The 24,685-nt window shown below is 40.4% G+C and overlaps 1 protein-coding gene across 1 annotated transcript; it reads left to right on the top strand.

The window, feature by feature from the left end:
* Nucleotides 1-4,297: 4,297 nt before the first annotated feature.
* On the top strand, nucleotides 4,298-8,514 carry LOC108680786 (gamma-interferon-inducible lysosomal thiol reductase-like). The gene is made up of 5 exons (XM_047880981.1): nucleotides 4,298-4,841; nucleotides 5,273-5,434; nucleotides 6,258-6,431; nucleotides 6,771-6,917; nucleotides 7,315-8,514. Exons 1-5 carry the CDS (start codon nucleotides 4,437-4,439, stop codon nucleotides 7,426-7,428), a joined length of 1,002 nt encoding a protein of 333 aa, XP_047736937.1. The 5' UTR covers nucleotides 4,298-4,436; the 3' UTR covers nucleotides 7,429-8,514.
* Nucleotides 8,515-24,685: the final 16,171 nt, after the last annotated feature.

Genomic DNA, 24,685 nt, shown 5'->3' with positions numbered 1-24,685 from the left:
CTTGAAGACGAGGCGGACACGGCAACGCTGCGTCACGACTGTAAGCGAGCAAGACGTCGTCAAAAGCTACGATTCAACTTGGCGTTCCATACCACAGGTTGGCAGATGGAGCCCAGAGAAAAGGCCAAATTAGCTCACAAAAGAGACCAAAAAAGGCCCCAGTTAAAATTAATGAGAAATTTTCAAATTTAAGGTAGTTCTAACCGTTTGCAGTGCATGCATTTACTCTCAAGGCTTTTAGACAGCAAAAATACACTAATTTTTCCATGTGCTACATAAGGCGCTAGCCTGTAGCGATTTGCACGTTACTCGCCGACCGTAATAAAACCGTATAATATTGGTCAGAACTATGATATATAGGATTCGATTGCCTCGATTCGATGTGGCGAAGTTTTTGGCATTGACGGTAAAATATTTATACGCGGAAGATGAAAATAAATTCAAACTCATTTCTGCGGTAGAAAGATGATCATGATGTGGTCCTTGCAAGACTTAGGTAAATATTAAAAGTCAATCCTATAAATTTATCACAATTTTTGAATGCGTTAAAAGATATATTGCCTATCATAACTTAGAGAAGAGTAGTTATTATATTTATCCAAAGTGAAATTTGGTAGTGACTCACACCAGAAAGCTGAATGTATTGAGAAACTGTGCTATAACCTCCTAAATTAGTGTTGAATTTACTACTCTTTAGAAGCGAAAACTTTACTCGATTATACACGCTGTCAGCTCTGCCATCCATGGTTATTAATACGAGTCGACAACTGGATATAGTCCTTGTGGTTCAACCGAACTATCGAAGTAATGTCCGGATTAAGCGGCACTCGTTATCGCTAGTGTTGCCACCTAAACCAAAGTGTTTACACAGTTACGTGTCGCAATTTGAGTGTACTCGTCTTGGGCAAAATTGAAATATAAGTGAAGGGCAAAATTATTACAAAACAAATTCGAGAATTACATTTTTCATAAAAAAGGCCCAAAAAGGCCACATGAATTTTGTCAGGCCAATGCATTTAAAAAAGGCCACGTTTGCGAATTTTGGCCTGAAAAAGTCCCATCTGGCAACACTGTATCCATACTGCGAAAAGGATGCTGACTAAAACCCGGATCCAGACCAAGTGACAGAAACCTAGACCAAGTGATTAAAACCCGGACCCTGACCCGTGTATTCGGGTCGCAGAATCGCAGAATAGTGCATTTTTCGATTGAACTAATCGACAGAGAATGTCCTAAAATCTAAAAAAGTCCAGACTATATAAAAAATGTTGACGAATTTTGATAAAAAAAAATTATGAAAAGCGTTTGTGCTAAATTAAAAGTCAGCACTGCCATTCATCACAGACACAGCTGTTACTTGAAAGCGGAAAAGCCGAAAACGGCGAAATTGCGAGTAACGAGTAGAAAGGTAACGTTTTGGATAATCTTATGTTTTGAAGCATATATAGCACACGCTTTTAATATTGCAAAGTAAAGAAAAAGAGTATGTTAATTTTCAGTATTCATTTATGACAATACATAGCACCCGGTGAGTACTACTTATGATCATGTGAGATTTCAGATTTTCAAAGCATAAAACTCCCAATGTAAATTATTGGTAATCACAGTAAAAGACAAAAGCAATTGAGTGTAGTTCGGGTTATCTAATGTGTTCAACGAAGAACGATCCTATGGATGCTAAATGGATAGTTCCGAATGGAGCAGATTTGCTGTTGCTCTTCTGCATCAAACTGTGGATAAAGTTTTGGATCGGCAGGTTCGGTCTTTTGGTTAACGAATGATCAGGCTCAGCAGCAACGCTTGCATGGGGCGCGTTCGGGAGATAGTGTCGCACCACCCAGGTGTTCTTTTGCAAATTGCGGTAAACTTCAACGATTGCTTACTAAATAATCAGAGATTATTGTGAATTTCAAAATAATCAAAATCCACAAATTAAGTGATCTGATGAAGAGCGTGACGAAGTGAAGTGATAATGAGCGTACCTAGTGGTAATATAGTGGAAATTAGTCATCGATGACATGCAATTCTCCACTCAGTGCTCTACAAATCTCATATCAGGAGCAGTCGCGTTTCGAAGGGAACTGTCGCGTCTCGTAGTGAGCAGACGCGTTGCCCCTGTCGGCTTCTCACGCAGCTTGCGAAGGTTACTGTCCGTCGCGCAGCGATAACTTAATTTTTCTGCAGCAGGAGGAATGCACAAACTATGTTAACGACACAAATGTTTCTTTATTATTTGTCCGTCATCGTCCCTGGAATATTCTCGCAGCGTGAATGATGGATGAGCTCGTATCTATGCTCGATACCGTGCGTACCATTGATGTTGGATGAACTCGTATCTATGCACGATACCGTGCGTACTATTGATGTTGGATGAGCTCGTATCTATGCACGATACCGTGCGTACCATTGATGTTGGATGAACTCGTATCTATGCACGATACCGTGCGTACCATTGATGTTGGATGAGCTCGTATCTATGCACGATACCGTGCGTACCATTGATGTTGGATGAGCTCGTATCTATGCTCNGCACGCAGCAGGACTCATACCTAGCGGGACCGGCACCTAGCAGGACCCACACCTAGCGGGACCGGCACGTAGCAGGACCCACACCTAGCGGGACCGGCACCTAGCGGGACCGGCACGAAGCGGGACCTGCAACTTGTCGCCCCATCGAACCAATCACCGAGCAATTGGACAAGTAAGGCAGAGGCCTCACACATTGATGTTGTGTCCTCCCGCAGAGAGAATTTAATTTAGACATCGAGAGGCATGCGAGTGTTCATATAAGTCCTCGTGACAAGCGTGGGACGGCAGGACGGACAAGCGTGTATGACAAGCGTGTGTGACAAGCGTGTATGACAAGCGTGTATGACAAGCGTGTATGACAAGCGTGTGTGACAAGCGTGTATGATAAGCGTGTATGACAAGCGTATATGACAAGCGTGTACGAGAAGCGTGTATGGTGCGGCAGGGCGGCCGAAGGGTTAAAGTTCACATCATCAGACTTGGAGCAGCGAGTTGCGTGTTCGAGACACGCAACTAGTGGTGAAAATTCTGCGATGTTCGGAATCGGCATCAGGACTAATGGCCAACTCTTCAATGCTGACACCACTAATATAGTTATTGGTATGAAGCTGTAAGTCCAGTCGCTGGTGTTGCTCCCAAGGTCGTGAAGCAGCACGTGTGTGAAGCTGTTGGTCCAGCATCTGGTGTTGCTCCCAAGGCCGTGAAGCAGCACATGTGTGAAGCTGTTGGTCCAGCAGCTGGTGTTGCTCCCAAGGCCGTGAAGCAGCACGTGCGTGAAGCTGTTGGTCCAGCATCTGGTGTTGCTCCCAAGGCCGTGAAGCAGCACGTGTGTGAAGCATTTGACCCAGCAGCTGGTGTTGCTCCCAAGGCCGTGAAGCAGCACGTGTGTGAAGCAGTTGGACCAGCAGCTGGTGTTGCTCCCAAGGACATTAATTAAGTACTACGTGTGTGGGTATGTGTGTGTGTGTGTGTTTGTGTGTGTGTGAATTTGTTGGCCCAGCAGCTGGTCTGGTTTCCGTTTAGTCGTGGGAGAGGACGCAACTTTTGCACTCGTGTGTATGGTCAGTGCTTATATATTGAAGAACATGTGACCGTCCTGTTCATTTAACATAACAAATAACCACGAAACCAACAAATTTGTTTAGTTTTATGACTTTTATATTGTGTGATCATCTTGTATTTCTAGCCCTCATCAGTTCTTCCTTACTTTAGATTTCATAGAATTATTAACGCGGGTTTAATACTCACTTATAATGCCCTGCCCCGAGTTTCGAAAATCGTAGCGGGCAACTGTGGTTATTGTGTGTATTTGATTCGGCTGAACGAAAATTAAATTCATTCACACATACACCCTCACTAGTTGAATTCGCTTTCCAACACCTATAATCATATGACAAATCACTCTTTTTGGGGAAACTCTAAGTTTGCTGTCAAATGAGTATTGTAGGATGAAATACAAATCTAATACCGGTCACCAGGAGAGAAAATAAAATGAAAATTAGATACTATCATTCTAATTGACGTAAATTTAACTGCGTTCCTGGTTTGTAATGCCTCATCAAGAAGAAAAATGATGGAAAAATGGGTAGCTTTGTTTAAACTTCAAATATCATCCTCACACTCCCACTGCTGCCAGCATTTAACAAATACCTTAACGAGTATGGGCTTCATCAATTAAAATTAAATAATAGAGATCGATTTGGTATAGGATATGCCTTCCGATTAGTTCTTTTAAATAAAGACGTGAAAAATCGAATCGTGTACCAGTCTTGAACCAGAAAAATCGTGTACCAGTCGCGTACCTTCGTGTAATAAGTAGTAGTTGTGTAGTCGTGTAATAAGAATGTAATCGTGCAATTTCTGATTTGTAATTTCTGACCAAGATCATACAAAAATAATCAAGCATTATGAACATCACTGTGTCGTATAGAACACAGTTAACTTACGAAATTATTTCGTATGTGCTTAATTATAGTTTAGCAGCCCAATGCAATGACTCGAATTTCCATGTAAACTGCCATCTAACATTGAAAAAATGGCATTTCCAAGGTTGTGTAACATCCTCTATAACAACATTTCCATGCAGACCAAATCGTGTCACTTCTCTTACAACCACTTATCTCCAACAAAAAGGGCAGAAAAATTGTAACCAACATCTATCACGACTTCAGCGGTTTTCTGAATGGTTTACACATACAAATAATGTAAAGCCTTTCTTATTTGTGATTCTTTTCAGCAGGAAATTTCGAGCAATGTTTCTGAACACCTTCATGGCGACCGCAGCAGCGCTGTTTGCCTGCGCTTCTGCTCACGTGAGGCCTGAAAGAACATTTCTTTGCACATGCATTTCATGAGCAGGTCGAGTTTAACGGCAAATCATGTATCTTACATTACGCATCTTCTAAAAGGCTACTCTGTAATAAATATTAAACTACCTTCATTGGTCAACTTCCAGTCAGCACGGCACGATAATCCCACCATTCCAATGACACCAACTTTCAGTCAGAATTACACCATTCCAGTGAGCTAAGACATCAATAATTTCAGATTAAACAAATATAGGGCTAAATTCCATACATAAATATATACATTTTCATATGGAAAGCAATTTTGTATCCTGTTAATCCAGTTAATCTAATACCAGTGTGATAAGATGAGCATCTTACAAAGGTGGATGTGTTTGTAATACAACCTAAATACAATGAGACAATTCCAAGATAAAATTTTTGACGCGTTGCGGCAGGTGGCGAGCTCCCGGGCTGACGCCGACCCCGTGAGCCTGCAGGTCTTCTACGAGTCGCTGTGCCCCGACAGCATCCGCTTCGTGGAGGAGCAGCTTGCGCCGGTCTACGCATCCCTCTCATCCATCCTCTCCGTTGACATCACTGCGTACGGCTTTGCTTCGGTCAGAACCATGTATTTAACAACCCTGCATGCATATAATGTACATTAGAATACTAGTTTGCCTGTATTTTTTGTCATCTGGCGTGCTCTGTTTGTTGGTGCGCGGTTTGACTACCGCATTCCGCTGCTGTGTTCAGCTCAGAGCAGCTTCTTCTAGCTTTTACATCGCTGCTTAAGGTTAAGCAATTATTCAGCTCAGCACAACGTCTTCTCCGTCAACGACTCTGCGTAAGATGACGTGGTGCATTTACACGTGAGGATACTTGTACAAGTGAAGGATTTTGACACTTGGGGCAGTAAAAATGCATTTAAACAGTCAGAGAACCGCAGGCATAACTACGAAAGTAAAAGTCAGTCCAGGCGTGGACCGGTATTGTGCAGGACGCTATTGAGTCCCTTAATAACGGTTAATGTATCTTGATTAGTAATCAAAAGCACAATGCATATAAATAATTTAGATCTACCAGAACCATTCTAAAACCGTTATGCCAGGTATCTTTCCTTTGTGTGAAATTTCCTGGAGTTGTACTTAGAATCTTGTCGTTTTAAATTGTCTAAGACTCAAATAATTGAGCAAAATAAGACAAAAGAAAATTTTTTTAGAGTAAACTGTGAATTGGGATAATTTTTTTATCGATATTTTAATGTTTTTGTTACATTGAACATTAATGCCAATTTCCAACACTTGGTTTGCAACATTAGTTTTTGACTTGTGATGTTTAGACGTATATAATCATGAATTTTTGTTATTCCTTGTGCTCATCAAGGCCACTTCTTGCTGCACTATGATCATTATGATTTCATTTCAATAATAACTTCTTCAGGACACAGCGAAGCCCGAGGGTGGCTACAACTTCACGTGCCAGCACGGACCTGACGAGTGCGTGGGCAACCTGCTGCTGGTGTGCGCTAAGAAGTACTTACCGCAGGAGCCTGAGTACATCGACTTCAACATCTGCGTCATGACTGCTGAATATCCCCCTTCTGCTGGTGAACAGGTGAGGGCTACATCGACTTCAACATCTGCGTCATGACTGCAGAATATCCCCCGTCTGCTGGTGAACGGGTGAGGGCTCGTTAGGATGAAGCCGTTGGTGTGGGTGTGTACAACTGAATTGAAGAAAGTGATTTTTGCTGCTTAGAGCCTTAAACTGAAGATTATGAGACTTGGTGCCACGCTTATTGTACAACACACAAAGGTAGAGGAGTTATAATGGTTCCCAATGGACATGAATAAACTTTTGTAATGGGAAGCGTGGATTAAGATTAATTAATAAATATTGAATTTGATTTTTAAATTAACCAGTACATTTATTCAAATTATTCTTTACTGACAGTGTGCCGCAGAACTTGGCGTCTCCTTCGCCGAAATCTCGGCGTGCTGGACGTCACAGGAGGGAGAGGAGCTGCTCCACGAGGCAGGAATATACACGGCAGCACAAGTGCCGCGCATCAATTATGTCCCTTGGATGATCAGCAACGGGGTGAGCATCTGAGGACTGATAACCGATACGTCATACTTTGAGGGCTGGTACGCAAGTGATCATTATAGTCTGCTTTCTTTTATTTTTAATATTGATTATAATATATTACCAGAGCCTTGAACCAAGCATTATGAGACATGTGGTCTAGAATTAAATCTTATCAGACCTCTTGCGGTGCTCCACATCCAACACTTCTCCCTCACTACATTATTTGTGCTGCTCAGGGCCTAATACTAAACTTTATGAGACATGTTGTCGTCTGTGACTAAACATTATGAGACATGTTGTCGTCTGTGACTAAACATTATGAGAGATGTTGCCGTATAAAATTAAACATTATGAGACTTATTGCCATTATTCTTGTTAAATACTGTCCTCACCACTTTCTTCTGCCCAGGAACACGACGACGCTATCCAAGCGGCTTGCGAATTTGACCTCGAGGCCTACGTATGCGCCACCTACACCGGCACGCCGCCACTTGAGTGCGGGGCCTCGAAGCATGGGGGTTGATCGTGGGTGATGGGTAGGGGACTTCTGAAGCTGGGTGTTGATCGTTGGAGATGAGTAGGGGACTTCTGAAGCTGGGTGTTGATCGTGGGTGATGAGTAGGGGACTTCTGAAGCTGGGTGTTGATCGTGGGTGAAGAGTAGGGGACTACTGAAGCTGGGTATTGATCGTGGGTGATGAGTAGGGGACTTCTGAAGCTGGGTGTTGATCGTGGGTGAAGAGTAGGGGACTTCTGAAGCTGGGTATTGATCGTGGGTGATGAGTAGGGGACTCTGAAGCCGGGTGTTGATCGTGGGTGAAGAGTAGGGGACTTCTGAAGCTAGGTATTGATCGTGGGTGATGAGTAGGGGACTCTGAAGCTGGGTGTTGATCGTGGGTGATGAGTAGGGGACTCTGAAGCTGGGTGTTGTTCGTGGGGGATGAGTAGGGGACTTCTGAAGCTGGGTGTTGATCGTGGGGGATGAATATGGGACTTCTGAAGCCGGGTGTTGATCGTTGGGAATGCTAAATGGACTTCGGGTGCCGGGTGTTGAAAGTGGGTGATGATATGGGGACTTCTAATGCCGGTTGTTGAACGTGGGTTATGATAATAAGGGGATTTCTGGTGCCGGTTGTTGATCGTTGGCGATAATAAGGAAAATTCTTGTGCCGGTTGTTTATCGTGGGTGATGCTAAGGGGAATTTTGTTGGCGGATGTTGGTCGCGGGTGATTCTATGGGGGCTTTTGGTGGCGAATGTTGATCTTGGGTTCTGCTGACGGGATTTTGCTGAGCGTTGAAAGTGTACGATGCTGAAAGGGAGTTAAGTGCGGAGCAACGGTCGTGAATGAAGCTGAGTTTATTACCTCCTTGAAACGTTTTCTTGTCTCTTGAGGCATTGAGATTAGTTTGATGAGACATTCCACATCTTCCTCTTATAGCCCTTAGGTTACAAATAGTATACTGTATACATTTGTGTATTATTGCCAAATGCTAAAAAGAGTCCATATAGAGTAGTGACTCGGTAATTAACTTATGACAATAAAACGCGTAATTCATGTAATAACGCGATTTTACTAATTCAGAAATAATAAAACTATGATTATGGTGAGTCGGTAAATATTAACTAGCTAATATTTTTCTATAATCTTTTTTAAGTTGAACTTCCCAGCTGAACAGCGCTTGAGAGAGAGAGAGAGAGACAGAGAGAGAGACAAACGATGGTGCCTTTATTATCTATAGGGTCCTCAATTGTTCACATCCATAATTCGTCGCCAAAAGATATTATTTTAATAAACATACGTAAAATTATTATTGATTGTCCTATTGATCAGATCTTTTGACGATTTTAATCTAGTACAGTCATCAACACTGTGTCTCTACACCGCTACCTTGCCTGCTAGTTTATTTTTTAGGGTAAGATCTGACATTGACACTAATTTCTTACCAAGCCGTCAACAATGTGGTTTTGCATAATGCAAGTTAGTGTTAAGCTTACTAAACTTTGGGGAAAACTTTTTGGCCAGGATATGTCAAGTGCATTTCTGGGAACAGGGACGTTTTTTAGTCAAGCGAGATCAGTGGCCAGCTGCCACTGGAAGCCTGCATGATGTAGCTGTTGAAAATAATTAATTAACACGGGTTTTGATTTCAAGTACTTGATTTGTTAAATGGAAAAATTCATAGAGTTGGAGCGGCATATTAAAAAATTAAACATAGCAGGTATCAATTTGCACATAATCGTCAGTTTGCTAGCGTACTATACAGTAATGGGCCAATCCAGGGAAATAATAAATATGTCAATAGAAAGCGGATGCTTTAGATGGATGTGAGTACTCAAACTCAAAGGGCTAAAACTCGTAGCGATAATGTTTTTATTAGTACCACATCGAATCGGATGAATGAAAATTCATATCACTTGAATTAAGGCGTCGCTTTAGCGCTAGAAGAGTGCGGGTAATTAAACAGACCACTTAAAGCGCATTAATATTTACTTAAGCAGACTTGTAATCAAAATGAACACAACTATAAATAAAATAAAAAACGGACAAGAATTGTCCAATTAGCGAAATGTATTAACCGATGCCACTAAAGCACGTGTGCTCACGACCGTGGACTTGTAAGGTATAGTTTATAGATACCAGAGCTGAATTTGTCATTAGTTGTCCTCGTAAATTTAACCTAAACTCTTATTATAGTCAGAGGAAAATCTCGTTTAATTGAAAAATTCGCGAGAAATGAGTGCATTTGATTATCGTTGGAAACTCTCTACACCATATTTTATCTTTCCAAATTGAGCATTGTGTTATTTCTAAACATCCTGTGAAAATGCTAAATTTTCATTAGAATATTTTCAAGATTAAATGTCATAGTAAGTGCACAAACTCGATTTCGATGTCAGTAGAAGTTTACATTCAATATTACCAATTTGTCATATTCTTCAAAATATCTTGTTATTGTGTTGCCAAAAGTTATAAAGGGCACAATACAATCTGCCACCGTAAAACTATTTTGTATTATTAAAAAGGAAAATGTAACCAGAAAATGCCAAATGCCAGGGTGATTGGTGTGATACATTCTGAACTCTCACAGGCAACGCGTTGCAGTGTGATGGAATGTGCACAAGATTATAATCGATTACATAGGCTTTAAAATTTAATAAAATTACAAAAACGTATGTTAATCACAGGCTCAAGATAATGTTCTCGTCTGCTCTGTTGGCAGACTATAAATGAGAGCAGCTACGTCGGCTGGCCTCAATATACTTTATGCATCTATTTGATCAATTCAAATCATTTCTGCGATGGAAGAACCTCTCGCGATCCGTTCTTTTGATGCCGGGAATCGTTCCAGGATGAGATTTTTAGATTTCTGCGGATTTGGCGGAGTTTTTAGGAGCTCTGAAGATCCGCGAGGGAATGGAGTTTGAGAGATGGAGGAGGTGAGATGGATGGAGAGTGAAAAGGAGAATGTTAAATGTTATAGGCTTAAAGGAGGTAGAAGAAATATTGATTGTCAGGGATGTATAGTGAAGACAACCAGTGAAAGATGAATATAGAAAGTTAAGAGGGTTGTCAGCGATAGATGAGATGAGAAAGATAGGGGAGTAAATGGTTGAAATGGACGTAGAGATAGAAGGAGATTATGCGGTGGATTTAGCTGCAGTGGAGAAGGACAGCCAGTGAGCAAGTGAGAAGATCGTGTAAAATGAAAAACATTTCATTTAAGTGATTGCCGCCGCATTGAGTGTGGACCCAACGACGGAACGCCACAGACTGATGTTGTTGAGAAAAATGAGAAAGGAATTATCGCAAACAATTTTGTCCAGTGTCGGACAGAGCGATTACCAAGATGAATACCGAAATTTTTATGAGTTTAGACACTAGACACTAATAAAAATGAATCGGAGAACTTGAGGTATTTCTACATATATTTGGTGTATCAGTTCAAGAGTTCTTGTAAATTGTTGAGATTTAATGAATGTCTCATCATATGGTTTCAACATCTTAATATTTATAGTACCATGTTTACATCGAATAAATTCCTTTACCTTGCCATTTCCATAAACGCCTTACACAATTTATGTTGGCTTAATGCACTTAAAGAGTGTATCACAGATACATTCAACTGTGATACATTCACAGTGTATCACTGATACATTCAACTGCGATACATTCACAGTGTATCACTGATTCATTCAACTGTGATACATGCACAGTGTATCACTGATACATCACATCATCTCGCATCGGCCACCCTAGCAAGAGCTTTCACCACTGACCAAGTATCCAACTGTTATCCTGTTTTTTTTCCACTTGCAATTACTCTAAACATCCATAAAATTTTTAGCGAATTCTGAATGTTTCGCAATGTATTCAGAACATCGTGTAATGGTCGTCGCCAGCTGTCCACAAAATACGGACGACGGCAGAGGCCAGCGATCCTGCGGAGTGCGGACAGAGACGAATGGACGTCCGTGAGAGGCCGACATGTTAACAAGGTAATCAATTCAGGCCGCGCCGCTCAGCGTAACTTGCACTGAAATGTCGCACACATGCAAAGTTCAACGACGTGTCCATCTCGTTGTGAATTCAGTTGATACACTCAGAAGAATGAATGGGATATTCCGCCCACATTTGACACACTTTCCAGCGCGTAGCAGTGATACACCTCGAGTTATGACGGGCCAAATTTGGTAAGAATGGTCCACATAATGGCAAAGTTAGTCGTTATTTGGACAAAGGCTCACTCATTTCTCTAAATGTATGCGAATTCATCATAAAAACACAAACCATGCGAATATTGATGAGCGTTTCTTAAGTTATTACATTAAATATTACGTGCTCCTAAAATCATTTATTAAATTCCGAATATTACCATTCAGTTGATTATAATGTTGTAGCTACCTAATAAGCATAAAATTGAATAAAAACTCTCTTTATATGGGAAAGTTGGCATGAGTTATAACGTTAGCGCATTCACGTTTAAGTTAAAGCATCGATCAATGTTCTCTTCATTGTATTAATGGTCTCCTTAACGCGTCAAGCATTTTTTTACCGCGTTAAAGTTTTATCGCATTGAAGTTTTTTCCTATTTTATCACATTAGAACTTTTTCTTATTTTTACTGGATTAATATTCTATAATTATTGCATCAATGCTGTCTTTGACGGGAAAATTTTCCGAAATCTCCCCCCCCCCCAAAAAGTTCAATTTTTAAGGTTAAATTAGTGGTAAAATTTTAACTCTGTAAAATACACAAGAGAATTGCGTTAGGTGAAGGGTTGAGAGTTAGGTGAGGTGCTAGGCAGAGAGATGTCATAGGCTGGTGATAGGAAGAGGGGCCTGGTGAGGGGCAGAGGAAAGAGGTGGAATAGGCTAGAGTTAGGTAGAGGGGTCTGGTGAGGTGCAGAGAAGTGAGGTGCAGAAAGTCAGGTGAGGGAATGAGGGGTAGAGATGAGGGGCGCACTCGCCCCTCTCGCGTCGGGTCGCCAATCAATACAGCACACACCCAAGCCCTCGCCTCCTGCCTTCTGTGTGTGCAATATGTGTGTATTGTGTGATGCGTGTGTGTGCGATGCGTGCTATGCGTTGTGCGATCTGGTGTGTGTTGTGTGATGCGTGTATGTTGTGTGAGGCGTGTGTGTTGTGTGATGCTTGCGTGTTGTGTGGTGCGTTTTTCACAAAGCTTGTGTTGCGTTATAGGAAAGTGTTCGATTTATTCTTGTTCACACAACACGTACAGGTTCTGATGTTCATACAACACGTACAGGTTCTGATGTTCATACAACACGTACAGGTTCTGATGTTCACACAACACGTACAGGTTCTGATGTTCATACAACACGTACAGGTTCTGATATTCATACAACACGTTCAGGTTCTGATGTTCATACAACTCGTACAGGTTCTGATGTTCATACAACACGTACAGGTTCTAATGTTCATACACGTTCAGGATCTGATGTTCATACAACACGTACAGGTTCTGATGTTCATACAACACGTACAGGTTCTGATATTCATACAACACGTTCAGGTTCTGATGTTCATACAACACGTACAGGTTCTTATGTATGTGTTGGAAGTGTGCCACTATATAAAGAGAGGACCGCTTTAATCATAGATTAAATTTTTAGACATTGTCCCGTTTTGAATTTTTGAAGTCAATATATTAACGTATGTTTTGAAAACGTATCAAGACTAAATTGATGAATAATGGCTGACTAATAGTGAGGTATAGTGTAGGTCATGCATTAATAATACAGGAACGAAATGTAATTGATATATCATCATTACAAGTACGAAGTGGAGATGATTTATGGTACGATGATTTATTGTATTGCATTGTTTCACGTACGAAGTGGAGGTGATATTTAATATTTTATTCTTTTAGGTACGTCAGGTTCTGATGTTCATACAACACGTACAGGTTCTGATGTGTGTGTTGGAATTGCGCCACTATATATAGAGAGGACCACTTTAATCACAGACAAAAATTTTAGACATTCTTCCATTGTGAATTATAGAAATCAATAAATTAACGCATGTTTTGAAAGCGTATCAAGACTAAATCGATGAATAATGGCTGAATAATAGTAAGGTCATGCATTAATAATGACAAACGATGAAATTGATATATCATCCTTATAAGTACAAAGTGGAGTTGATTTATTGTTATTGTACTTACGAAGTTGAAATGATATTTTATTATTTTAGGTACGGCCCAAAGCTGAGAAATTACGAAATGTATATTGAATTCTCTTGTCGAGGGCTTGGACGCATTATTAAAATAATTAAAGACCATAATATCAATAATAATTCAGTAACATAATACATTTCAACAACAATGCATATGTTGAATGCATATTCAGAATATTATTATTAGTTTCGGCGAATTAAAAGGTAAAGCGAGGAAACATATCATGGATATTGCTACAGAAGAAATCAAATATTCAATGAAACACGAGGTAAAGACGTATTTAGAATTTGTTTCCAAAAAATTTGCATTGCGTTTAAGCCCATTAAAGAAGGTGTATTAGGATCGGCTAATGCTTTAGAGATGTAATAAGAATAGTGCAATGTTAGACGTGAAAAGTATTAAAAGCTAAAATGTTTACAGGAAATATTTCAAATAAATAATTCGAATAAAACAAAAGTTCATTAATTTTGCACTGTACATTAGGGTTTCACATAACTATTACATTTTACGTTTTTAACATATCTAAAAGCGGCTAACATTAGTTATTTTCGGCATCACCCTTCACTGGGCACTGGGTGAGTGAACGCTATTCAGAGGGGACCGTGGAGATTTATGTAGTGCTCTCTTTAACAGGACAATATGTAGCTGTAGTGCTGCATTTTGATGCTTTTCATAAGGAAGTGATTGTCTGATTGTCGTAGTGTGACACTTGCATGGTTATGATCAGTGTCTGTAAACAATCGAACAACGAAACGACTGGAATCTGAAGTATCACTCGTGTTAGTGTCACTAATAGTGTGTATAATATTGGGGAGAAATAATGTTGGCATCGCCATAAGTGTGTTAGAGCTACCCTTTGTTCTGCACAGCTTCGACTGAAGGTTGCTCTGACAGCAGAGTCAGCAGCAGACGCTCCAAAGAGTGACAGCATCAAGAGCATCAGCTGCTCGGACATCATTCATAACAACAGAGTCAGCAGCAGCCGCTCCAAAGAGTGACAGCATCAAGAGCAGCAGCTGCTCGGACATCATTCATAACAACAGAGTCAGCAGCAGCCGCTCCAAAGAGTGACAGCATCAAGAGCAGCAGCTGCTCGGACATCATTCATAACAACAGAGTCAGCAGCAGCCGCTCCAAAGAGTAACAGCATCAAGAGCATCAGCTGCGGTTACTGCACCAAGAGTCCCGCCCTTTCCAGTGCCTCTGGAGTCGGCCGCAGGATGCCACACCTCAGAGGCAGTCCTGGACGCGGCAGTTGAGCACGGGCTACCGAGCCGCTCCTTAGGACTCACCGCGCCTTCCAGACCCAGCCTTCCTTCCAGGATACCTTGCGGGAACGCGGAGCGGCAGGCAGACATCGTGTCACTATCACGCGCTGCCAGACTCTGCCAGCTTTCATTACGAGCCTGTGGAAAAACCAGGGAAGCCATAAAAAGAATCACGTTCATGGGCTTGGCTCCTTTCCAGAACATATAGTAACGAAATAGTGGATCAAACAGCTGGAATCGCCTTCAGTCCAAACATTCACTTTCCTGCACAATTCTTCGCAGAATTGTCTCATATGTCAAAGGAATCGAAATTCTACCTTCGGGACTGTGCTTCCTTTAATCCCTCGAGACAAATATGGATCAAACATTAATTATAGGAAGCTAATAAACATGGATTCATATGACGTGATTTTGAAGGGACATCGTGTTGACCTAACGGCGGCCGAGGCGTGTCGTCGGTAGATGGTCTCAGGAGATCGAAATTTTGTGCAGTGTTAACGTGCGTTTTCTTTTCGGGGTTCCTTGGTTTAAAGGATTACGGAAAATCCAATATGCAGTGTATGGTGATAGTGAACAGTTTGATTTTTGGAGTTGAAGTCAAGTGAATGAAATGTGCGTACGGCTATCAAAAATGAAGTAAATTAAAACTATTGCAATAAATATTGTATCTATAATTAACCTGAGTGTTTCTCTTTTTTAACAAAATAGATTGGAAGAAACTGAAATCATTGCAAGGTTCAAGATCATTGCGTGCATAGCCATAGAAATTACCCCCGTGGTCTTCGCAGTGCTTGAATTTGGTCTCAAAATGTGGTACGGTGTTCAGTTCGTTTCTCTTGTGGTAGTTGGGAGCGTGAATTTATTAAAAATATAAATTAAAGTACAATTATTGCACGTGCTGTGGTATAAAATGATGCAAATTATAACAGTACCCGAATTCTTCTTGCTCACTCTTAAAGCTATATAATGCGATTCATTCAAATTTTGAACGAGCTTCTCAGGCAAGCGTGAGATGAAATGTAAATAACTTCTGATAAGAAGAAAGAATTGTAAGCAAGTGGCGAGAGGTCAGGTGATGGTGAATTTAGAGAGCAGCACGAGTGACACACACATTGAAATGAGTGTTGATCTCACGGACCAAAATCACATGCGAAATAGCATGTAAAATAAGTTTGACAAAGATAGAGAAATCCTCTTTCCCTATAAAAGGGCTCCCGAACTTTATAGGGAAAAATCAGAGCTTCACTAGGGATTTTAACATGAATATTAATTTTTATTATAAAAAATTGGTGTCCAGAGGATTTTCAAAAGGTATTATTGTGATGACTTCTACTCCGTGCCTTGCACAGCGCGTCTACCCAGGTTGACGCGTAGCAGTCCTGTTCTGTATTGGCGTCAACGATTCAATTTATCGGTCGTTGCACAACTTTATGGTCTTATAATCTAAATGGCAATTTAGATATCCTGGTCTTTTAACCTAAATTTGGCGTCTCGTTAGTAGTTTCTTGTATAATTTATTCTTGTATTTACTTGACCGCAACGTTTTCAAATCAATTTCTGGCATGCAATCACTTTTTCATATCAAAAGGATTTATTTAATCTTAAGTACCCCGTCGTTAATTGATGCCTAACAACATAACTCTTTTCTTTTGCAGATAAGTGCAGGTATACAGAATGAGTTAAATCATCTGTTTGAATTACAAGTCAGCATTAAAAATTTAACTCAATAACAAAAATTAATTTCGCAAACTTTCACCGGGCTACAGCTCGTAGAGAAAACATATTATTTGAGGAGCATCTAGCAACGCCTACAGTGCAAGTGAAGTGTTTTCTTATTGTTCTCCGTATTTTCGTTAATTGAGTGATTGAAGGGAGCACCGCTTGTGTGGAAAGCACCAACTTAATTGTGATGAGCACAACTTACGAGAATAATTCCTCTATATTTATGTGTTTATGAAAATCGTGACTGCTTCAAGAGTATTAAATAATTTTATTTTGCTTCTCATTCATCTGCGTGATATTTGTTTGCTTCTATGGCTCATTATTAAGCACTTTATTGCGTACTCCTGCACCTCTCAGTAATTATCGCACTCTATTCCTACCAGCACCACTAATTTCTGTTTTCTTTTGTTCGGTAATAAAAATTGAAACTCTGCCGCACTACCAGCACCTCTGAATGATGTTAAATTGCACTTGTCATTTATCAGCACCAATTTTTCTCAGTGTATTCTAATGTCAGCACAGCATTAGTCCGTGAATTGTACTATCAGCACCACTTTGTCTCAGTGTATTGTACTATCAGCACAAGTATTAGACCGTGTATTGTACTATCAGCACAAGTATTAGACCGTATATCGTACTATCAGCACAAGTATTAGACCGTGTATCGTACTTTCAGCACAAAATATTCTCAGTGTATTGTACTATCAGCACAAATATTATTGCGTGTGTTTTGATATCAGCACTAATTTGTTTGCGTTTATTGCACTATCAGCACAAGTATTAGACCTTGTATTGTACTCGTACTATCAGCACAAATTTTTCACTGTGTATTGTACCGTCAGCCCCAGTTTTAGCAAGCCTATTGTGATACCAGCACCAATTTGCCATTGTGTGTAAGAAAAATAATTACAGCGTAGAAGTTGTTAATATTTTTACTGATTATATAACATTCCTCACAACATCGTCGCGCCCTCACAACATCGTCGCGCCCTCACAACATCGTCGTGCCCTCACAACATCGTCGCGCCCTCACAATATCGTCGCGCCCATCGTGGGCACCGGCATCCCGACTGAACATCAATGTGATGTATCGCCTACTGCGTCATTGTGATCTTATTTGCCTTTGAAAAAAAGCATTCTCGCTGTTTTTGCAATCAAAACTGAATTATTCAATTTAATTTATTAATTTATTGTATCTACGAATTAATCAAAACATGAAAATGTAAATGAGCTCGAACGAATTTATTTCTATAAATTCTCAGTGGTAAGACTTGGAAGAGTGATTAAGGAAAAAATTATGGATTACCTTGACATAGAATTAAATGTTTGTTATAATGCCTTTTTATTAGGCTATAGAGATTGAAAGTGAACGTGGTGGAGGAGTGGCGAGGATGGAGGAGTGGCGAGGGTGGAGGAGTGGCGAGGATGGAGGAGTGGCGAGGATGGAGGAGTGGCGAGGATGGAGGAGTAGCGAGGATGGAGGAGTGGCGAGGATAAAGGAGGAAAATCAAGCTCATACTGGGCGAACAAATTATTGTTCATGGCGGATAAAAAAATACTACGTGAATTATGCAATTAGTACTCACAAGTCAGGAAAAAATTGCATAAAAGACGCATTCATAAGAGAATATAGAAAATATATAAATAAAGAAATAGAAACAAACGAATATTTTTGGCGAAATTAATTAGCAAAAATTAGTTCTTTTTCGTCGAAGAAACGCTCGAATAACAGCGCGTGCATCCCGCATCGACAGGAGAATTTAGAATCATTAGCTGTCACGGTGCGCGTGCACTCTCGTGTCATGTCAACAGGGAGAACGTAATAAAGCAGGAGCGGTAATAAACAATTTATTTTGTAATAAAAACAACAAATTGGAAGTTGTGTATAAATATGCGTGCTACGCACAATCAAGACTGGCACGACGTGCATAGCGAGCTCCCTTTGCCTCGTTTAACTGAGGCGGCCACGTACATTTAAACTGAGAGAGCTGCTATGCGCTGGATAGGGAGAGCAAAATTAGTGTGTATAGAGAATCACGATTAGATTCATGCAGAATAATGATGAGATGATGAATTCCAAATAATGGCATTGACGCTAGTTTTTTATTTCTTCCGTTGAAATGATCTTCGTAGCGTGGATTGCTTGATTATGTGTCATAACCCTCTGTTGAAAATTTGTTTTCATGTATTCACGGGAACATTCCGTGCACTTCATCTCAAAGCCGATCGTTTTGAACAAGAATCTCTACATTTGTATTTATAGCTGGTTTATATATTGTGTGAGGAAATATTCAGTGTAATATATAGTCTGGTGACCCGAGGGAGCCTTGCTGTCACCATCGGTCAGTCCATCGCTCCCTCTCTCGTGCTACCCTTTCTTTCACTCTCTTTATTCGCACTCCTCTCTCTTTCTCTCACTCGCTCTTTCTCCACACAATTGCTCTTCCAACTTTAAAGCGATGCCTTGGAAGTAAGGGTGGCGCCTTTACGAACCCCTGTCATAAGAGCGGCTTTGTGGAGGCGTTTAAAGCTGCGCTGGTGTTTTGTGTCACGCCACATTGGCATTTCCGTGCACGCGCCACACGCACCGTTATAACGTGGGGCAACATGCGCCACATGCGCGCGTTTTGACCCGTGATGTCCCTTCTCCTATGAGGCAGAGTCGCTGGCCGTTAAAGTTGCACTCATATTCCCTCACGGGGGCAAATGTTCCCTCTTTTCTGCGGGCGCGTAAGATTCAGATTGGAGGTGGCGTTTGCTGGTCCCTATTGATTACGATACCTGCCGATGATGGAAGGCTTCACCCGCCCTCACTTCTTCCACTCCCTGGCACGCCTTCAACCTGGGCAAGATCTTGGTGGATGAGGGATGCAGGAGTGATCCACCATTCATTGTCCTTAAATAGCTTCCGTCCTGATATTGTTGGATGAATGGGGCATGATCCATTAATAACTGTCCTCCTATATAGCATCCTATCAGATGTTGGTGGATAAGTGGAGCATGATCCACCACTAACAATTCTCCTATAGCATCCTATGAGATGTTGGTGGATGAGTGGGGAATGATCTATTACTAACTGTCCTCCTATAGCGCCTTACCACATGTTGGTGGATGAGTGAGGCAAGATCCACCACTAACAATTCTCATATAACATCCTATCAGATGTTGTTGGATGAATGGGGCATGATCCACCACTAACTGTCATCCTATAGCATCCTACAACATGTTGGTGGATGAGCGAGGCATGATCAACCGCTAACAATCTTCACACAGTATCCTATCAGATGGTGGATGTGTGAGGTGCGAGTGATCCACCAGCCACTTGTCATCCCCACAGCAACGACGTGGTTCTCAGTGCATAAAAAATGCCTGATTGATTACCTGTCTAGTGAATCAAGTGCGCTGTTTGGATAATGTGATTTCTTGAATCTCAGCCCAAAAGTTGAAGATGGATTGCGTGACAGGACTGATCACTCTTCCTCGAGAGCAGTTGCACTTTCGAGAAAGTGAGATTGAAAGTGAGTCATCAGATGAGGCGTGTCGTCATCGCCATCTTGCAAGTCGTTTAGCATGTGTACACGCGCGTTAACGACTGCGTATAGGAACTTTCAAATTGAGGCTAAAGTACGGGAATCCCGGAAAAATGATTCCTGATATATTTGTAAATTTTCTCGCACCCATTCAACGTTTCGATGCAACTGCTATACTGAGATCATATTTTATGTGAGGACGGGGTATATATTCAAACAGTATTCAGAAGTATAGTAGCTTCTGGTTCGGGTAATCAGAAGCTGAGGCGACTCTAAATTTTAATTGATTGACGCTCGCTGTTGTTACGCGCTCGCCAAACGTGCAAGTGCAAATAAATGCTTGTTCAGTGCAACGCAATCCCTCAATTACGTGATCTTTTGGTCTTATTTCATATCGTTTTATCCGCAGCGCGGCTTCAAGTTCCCTCAACTTTTCAACTGACATTGTTACTGGTTTATTCATTATACTTGACTCGCCTAATCCCAGCATCTAAAAATATTATCGAAATTCCATACAAACAACAGAAAAATTTCAACTACATTTTAAATATTTTTTCCCGTCTGAAGGACTCCGAGGGGTAATTCGCAAAGCTTAAATAATAACTGCTGTAATTAAAGTCGGTGGGCAATTATGTCTTTCAGCGATGTCCATGCCTACCATCAATTCTTGCACAGTTTAGTCTCATTTTCTACAGTTACTAGAGAATTGTCTATACAGTAATTTAACCTGATTTTGAGCCTAACTGAATACCACAATGTATCGATATCGATGAATGATGCGGGCGCCTGTCTCCAGGGAAGAGTTGAGACTGCCATGATTTCAGTTTTCTTTTTCGCGGTCCCATCTTTATACTGTCGTTTAATTTGAATTTAGTCTAATAAATTATTCAAGGAAAATTGTAAATTTGAAAAAGCTATCCCAAACTGAATTAAGTCAGATGGTGCGATTTGCACGCTCAAGTTCAAATAAACCAGTTTGAAATGAACAATAAGACGATCCAATCCGTTCCATAAGAAAGATCCACTCAATTATACAACAAATTTATTACGTAAATAGTAGAACAGAAATTTCAGGGACCACAAGTTTAAGTGATAACTAATATAAGTCTAATAATTTTAGACCTATTATAATTTTCGACTGTATTCATAAATTTTCCAATTTGCGTGATAATCAGTTTGATAATTAATTCACCATCCAGTAGTTTGAATAGAGAGGGACTACCGCGTATCATGGTTTGGTCTTGGAACTAACACTCAATTTTATAGCGTAGGAAGAGATTGTACCGGGGTTTCTTTGTCTGATAAAATACAATAATAAAACTTCAATTATGTTCCAGACGAAAAACCTGCGTTGCATTCAACTGATGTAAAAAATCTGCAGTAAATCAAAAGATTACAATGCCATAGAAGATCTGACAGGGTGAAGATGGATTGAATTCGAAGTTGCAATATCGTTTTAGTTTTGGCCGCATCAGCAAATATTTTATAAGTATTTAAGGTTGTTTCCCAAGTTAAAATATCGTTTTAGTCCACAATTTCAGGACCTTCTCAGGAGAGCGAGACGAGCCTCAACTGATGAGGTTATATGGCGACGCCCGTCTTTTCTCTGCAACATCCCGTGGATTTTTTTTGTCGGCGGCTCTGTAGCCTCAGTTTCCGCCTTCATCAGTCTTTATTTTAGGCCTAGAATATTCTTTTCCTTCAGGCCTAGCTCTTTGTAAGAAATGAGTTACTATGTTTTATATTAGGGATAAAGTGTTGTCTGGGCTATTTGGGAGCCGACGAGTAGGTTAAGGGTTGCACTTGTGCATCAGGGGTAGCAGAGACGGCACGGGTTATACGTTGCATGGTTGAGGCTTCACAGGTGCGCAGCCCCATCTGGTAATAAATAACCAATGATTTTAAATACATATATAAATGTCAGTTGAATTTAATGTCGGGTAACTTTCATTGTGCGCGCTTTCCATTTACCACAATTTTCCAATGAGCTTTCGGTTCGAGAAGGAAGAAGTTCTTAGAAAAAAACTTTTCTCCACCAAAACTGAGGAGCGCCTCTAGAAAAAGATGTCAGGAGCTGGGCAGCGCTCCTCCGGTCAAAGGAAACTGAATTCCGGAACGCGGAAGTGGATCAACATCGCCGTCGCGTGAGACGCCGTGCGGGATAATTGGCCGACCTCAGAATTGAGAAGCAGCTGCTTCTTCTGCAGCTGTTTCTGCTGCAGCTGCTACTGCTGCAGATGTTTCTGCTGCAGCTGCTACTGCTGCAGCTGTTTCTGCTGCAGCTGTTTCTGCTGCAGCTGCTTCTGCTGCAGCTGTTTCTGCTGCAGCTGCTTCTGCTGCAGCTGTAACATCGGTTTGAAATTTCATTAAATGTATTTGCTAAGACAATCATGTAAAGAATCATTCGGTGATTTGCTTTAGCGATTATTGATAGACCGCGAACATACATTAACATCGCCGCACAAGTTAAATCAAGATTGAAATTTGTTTTAGTATTAAACTTGGGACCTTATTATAGAGCTCATAGGTTCTGTAGTTGAATCTCCCATCCAAACGGAAAAGAAAACAAGTTTCTTTTCTTGCGTGCCTATGCGAATTAAATGGTCATATATTTTAATAATAAGGGGAATTCACCAAATATTCTGTATTTATATATATCTTCATCGAGAATCCAGGCTAAATATTGCTTTCTATCAAATTCATGATTAGATAAATATTATAGGCACTTTCGGATTTGTTGATTTTACCCCACTTTCATGAGATAGGTTCTCTGCAAAATGTTTTGGTTGGTTTAGAAAAATTTCAACAGTTAAATGAGCTAAACTCGTGCTTCCGAACGATATGCTGACGAGGCTTAGCGGAAAATCGTAAAAACATTTGCGTAGGTTAAGAAGATTTTTTATGTGGGACTCATGCGGAAGAATAAGCTAACTTAAATGAAATATTGATGTATTCGTAACAGGCAATTAATTCAAAATAGAAGTAGAATCCTGGTACACAATTAATATTTTATAATTACATGTAAACATACATTTATCATGTTGGCATTATATCATTTACATAATGTATAATTTCTTGGCGAATTGTTTTCTCGTTCAAGGTTCTTATATATTTGTTACTGTGCTATATTCATGACAATTTAGTGGTGCTGGAGAAGGAGCGATATTCTTTTATATCCTAGGCCGATGATTTAGCAGAGTTCTCATTTTCAAATAAAGTTTTTATCATTATATTTTATAGTTAGTGAGTGAAATTATTTATTGTGTGTCGGCAAGGAAGTGTTGTGGTGTTATGCAGCACAACGCGCTGTGAACGAAGCGATATGGACGCGACAGCGCTGCGATCCGGTGAGTGCCCACAAAGTTACCATGTATAATAAATAAGCTACGAAATCTGGAATTAAAAAAAACGTTTATACCAGGAGTGTTATTTAATGAAAAAGTTTTGCAAGTTTTAAACCTTTCCTTTACCTAAATAGACTTGAATGGATGCCGACTAGATTAGTTCAGAAATAATAATGCTATTGACAAAAATGATATCAAATAATAGAAGGTTAGATGCGGCCGAGTGTGGACGGATTAAGAGAGCTGTCATCTTAGGAATGATGATTCATAACTATTCATTTTGATTTATAGATACTCGTTTATATTGATTGCAAACGTTATGACTAGGAGAGCTGGCAACGAAGTACGAGTTCAATATAAACTATATTTCTGATCCATGTTGAGGTAACGTCACATGGGTAATCAATTAAATTTTTAATCATTCCACTGATAACTTGAAAAACTGTGAGCGACCTACACAAAGTATACGTCAGAGAATCAAAAATGCGTTATGAATGAGCAACGAAGTTCGAGTCTCATTGTAAATTTTATTTGTAAGTCATTTTACACAGCGGTATCACATACATAATAAATAATTTTAAATCGTTCCTTTGATCACTTGAGAAACTGTGAACGACCCACACAAAGAACTTCAAAATCCTAATGCATTATGTATCAAAAATCTGCTTTATGAATGAGAAAGGTTAGGTCATTATTGATACGCTCCAAACTTCCAGTAGGGGCCACGCTCGTGTTCTTTTAAAGTTTTAGCAATGGCCACCGAGACGAGACAAACTTTTGCCGAGGCAGGATTAGCTCGACAGCCTCCGACAAAACTGACGCGAAACTCAGGTTTACTTGGAATTAACAAGAGGCTTTAACAGGAGCCCGCTCATTTTCCTCCTGACCCAGCAATGCTCTGAAACTCTTTCTTTCATTCATTGTATCTGGCGAAAACAGAGAACATAGTGAACAAATCAGATAGAAAAGCAGAGAATGTAGTGAACAAATGAGATAGAAAAACAGAGAATGTAGTGAGATAGAAAAACAGAGAACGTTGTGACATAGAAAAACAGAGAAAGTAGTGAACAAATGAGGTTGAAAACAGAGAACGTAGTGAACAAATGAGATAGAAAAACTTCAATGAGGTCGGCGATCAATAGATCAATAACTTTTGGAGTGTAATAGCTAATATAAATTTGTGATAGTTTGTGGGTTTGTTCGGAGCCTGGCGCCGTT

Source organism: Hyalella azteca, unplaced genomic scaffold, assembly GCF_000764305.2.
Source record: "Hyalella azteca isolate HAZT.00-mixed unplaced genomic scaffold, Hazt_2.0.2 contig6742, whole genome shotgun sequence".
Classification (NCBI taxonomy): domain Eukaryota; kingdom Metazoa; phylum Arthropoda; class Malacostraca; order Amphipoda; family Hyalellidae; genus Hyalella; species Hyalella azteca.
Note: the sequence above shows the minus strand (reverse complement) of the source record. Positions and strands in the feature narration are given on the sequence as shown.

What these genes read in the sequence shown, in the direction of transcription:
- LOC108680786 (XM_047880981.1), top strand. Translation starts at nt 4,437, where the DNA reads ATGAACATCACTGTGTCGTATAGAACACAGTTAACTTACGAAATTATT. An exon ending in TTGCCTGCGCTTCTGCTCAC is followed by an intron (nt 4,842 to 5,272) that starts GTGAGGCCTGAA and finishes GCGTTGCGGCAG; the next exon opens with GTGGCGAGCTCCCGGGCTGA. An exon ending in CTGCGTACGGCTTTGCTTCG is followed by an intron (nt 5,435 to 6,257) that starts GTCAGAACCATG and finishes TAACTTCTTCAG; the next exon opens with GACACAGCGAAGCCCGAGGG.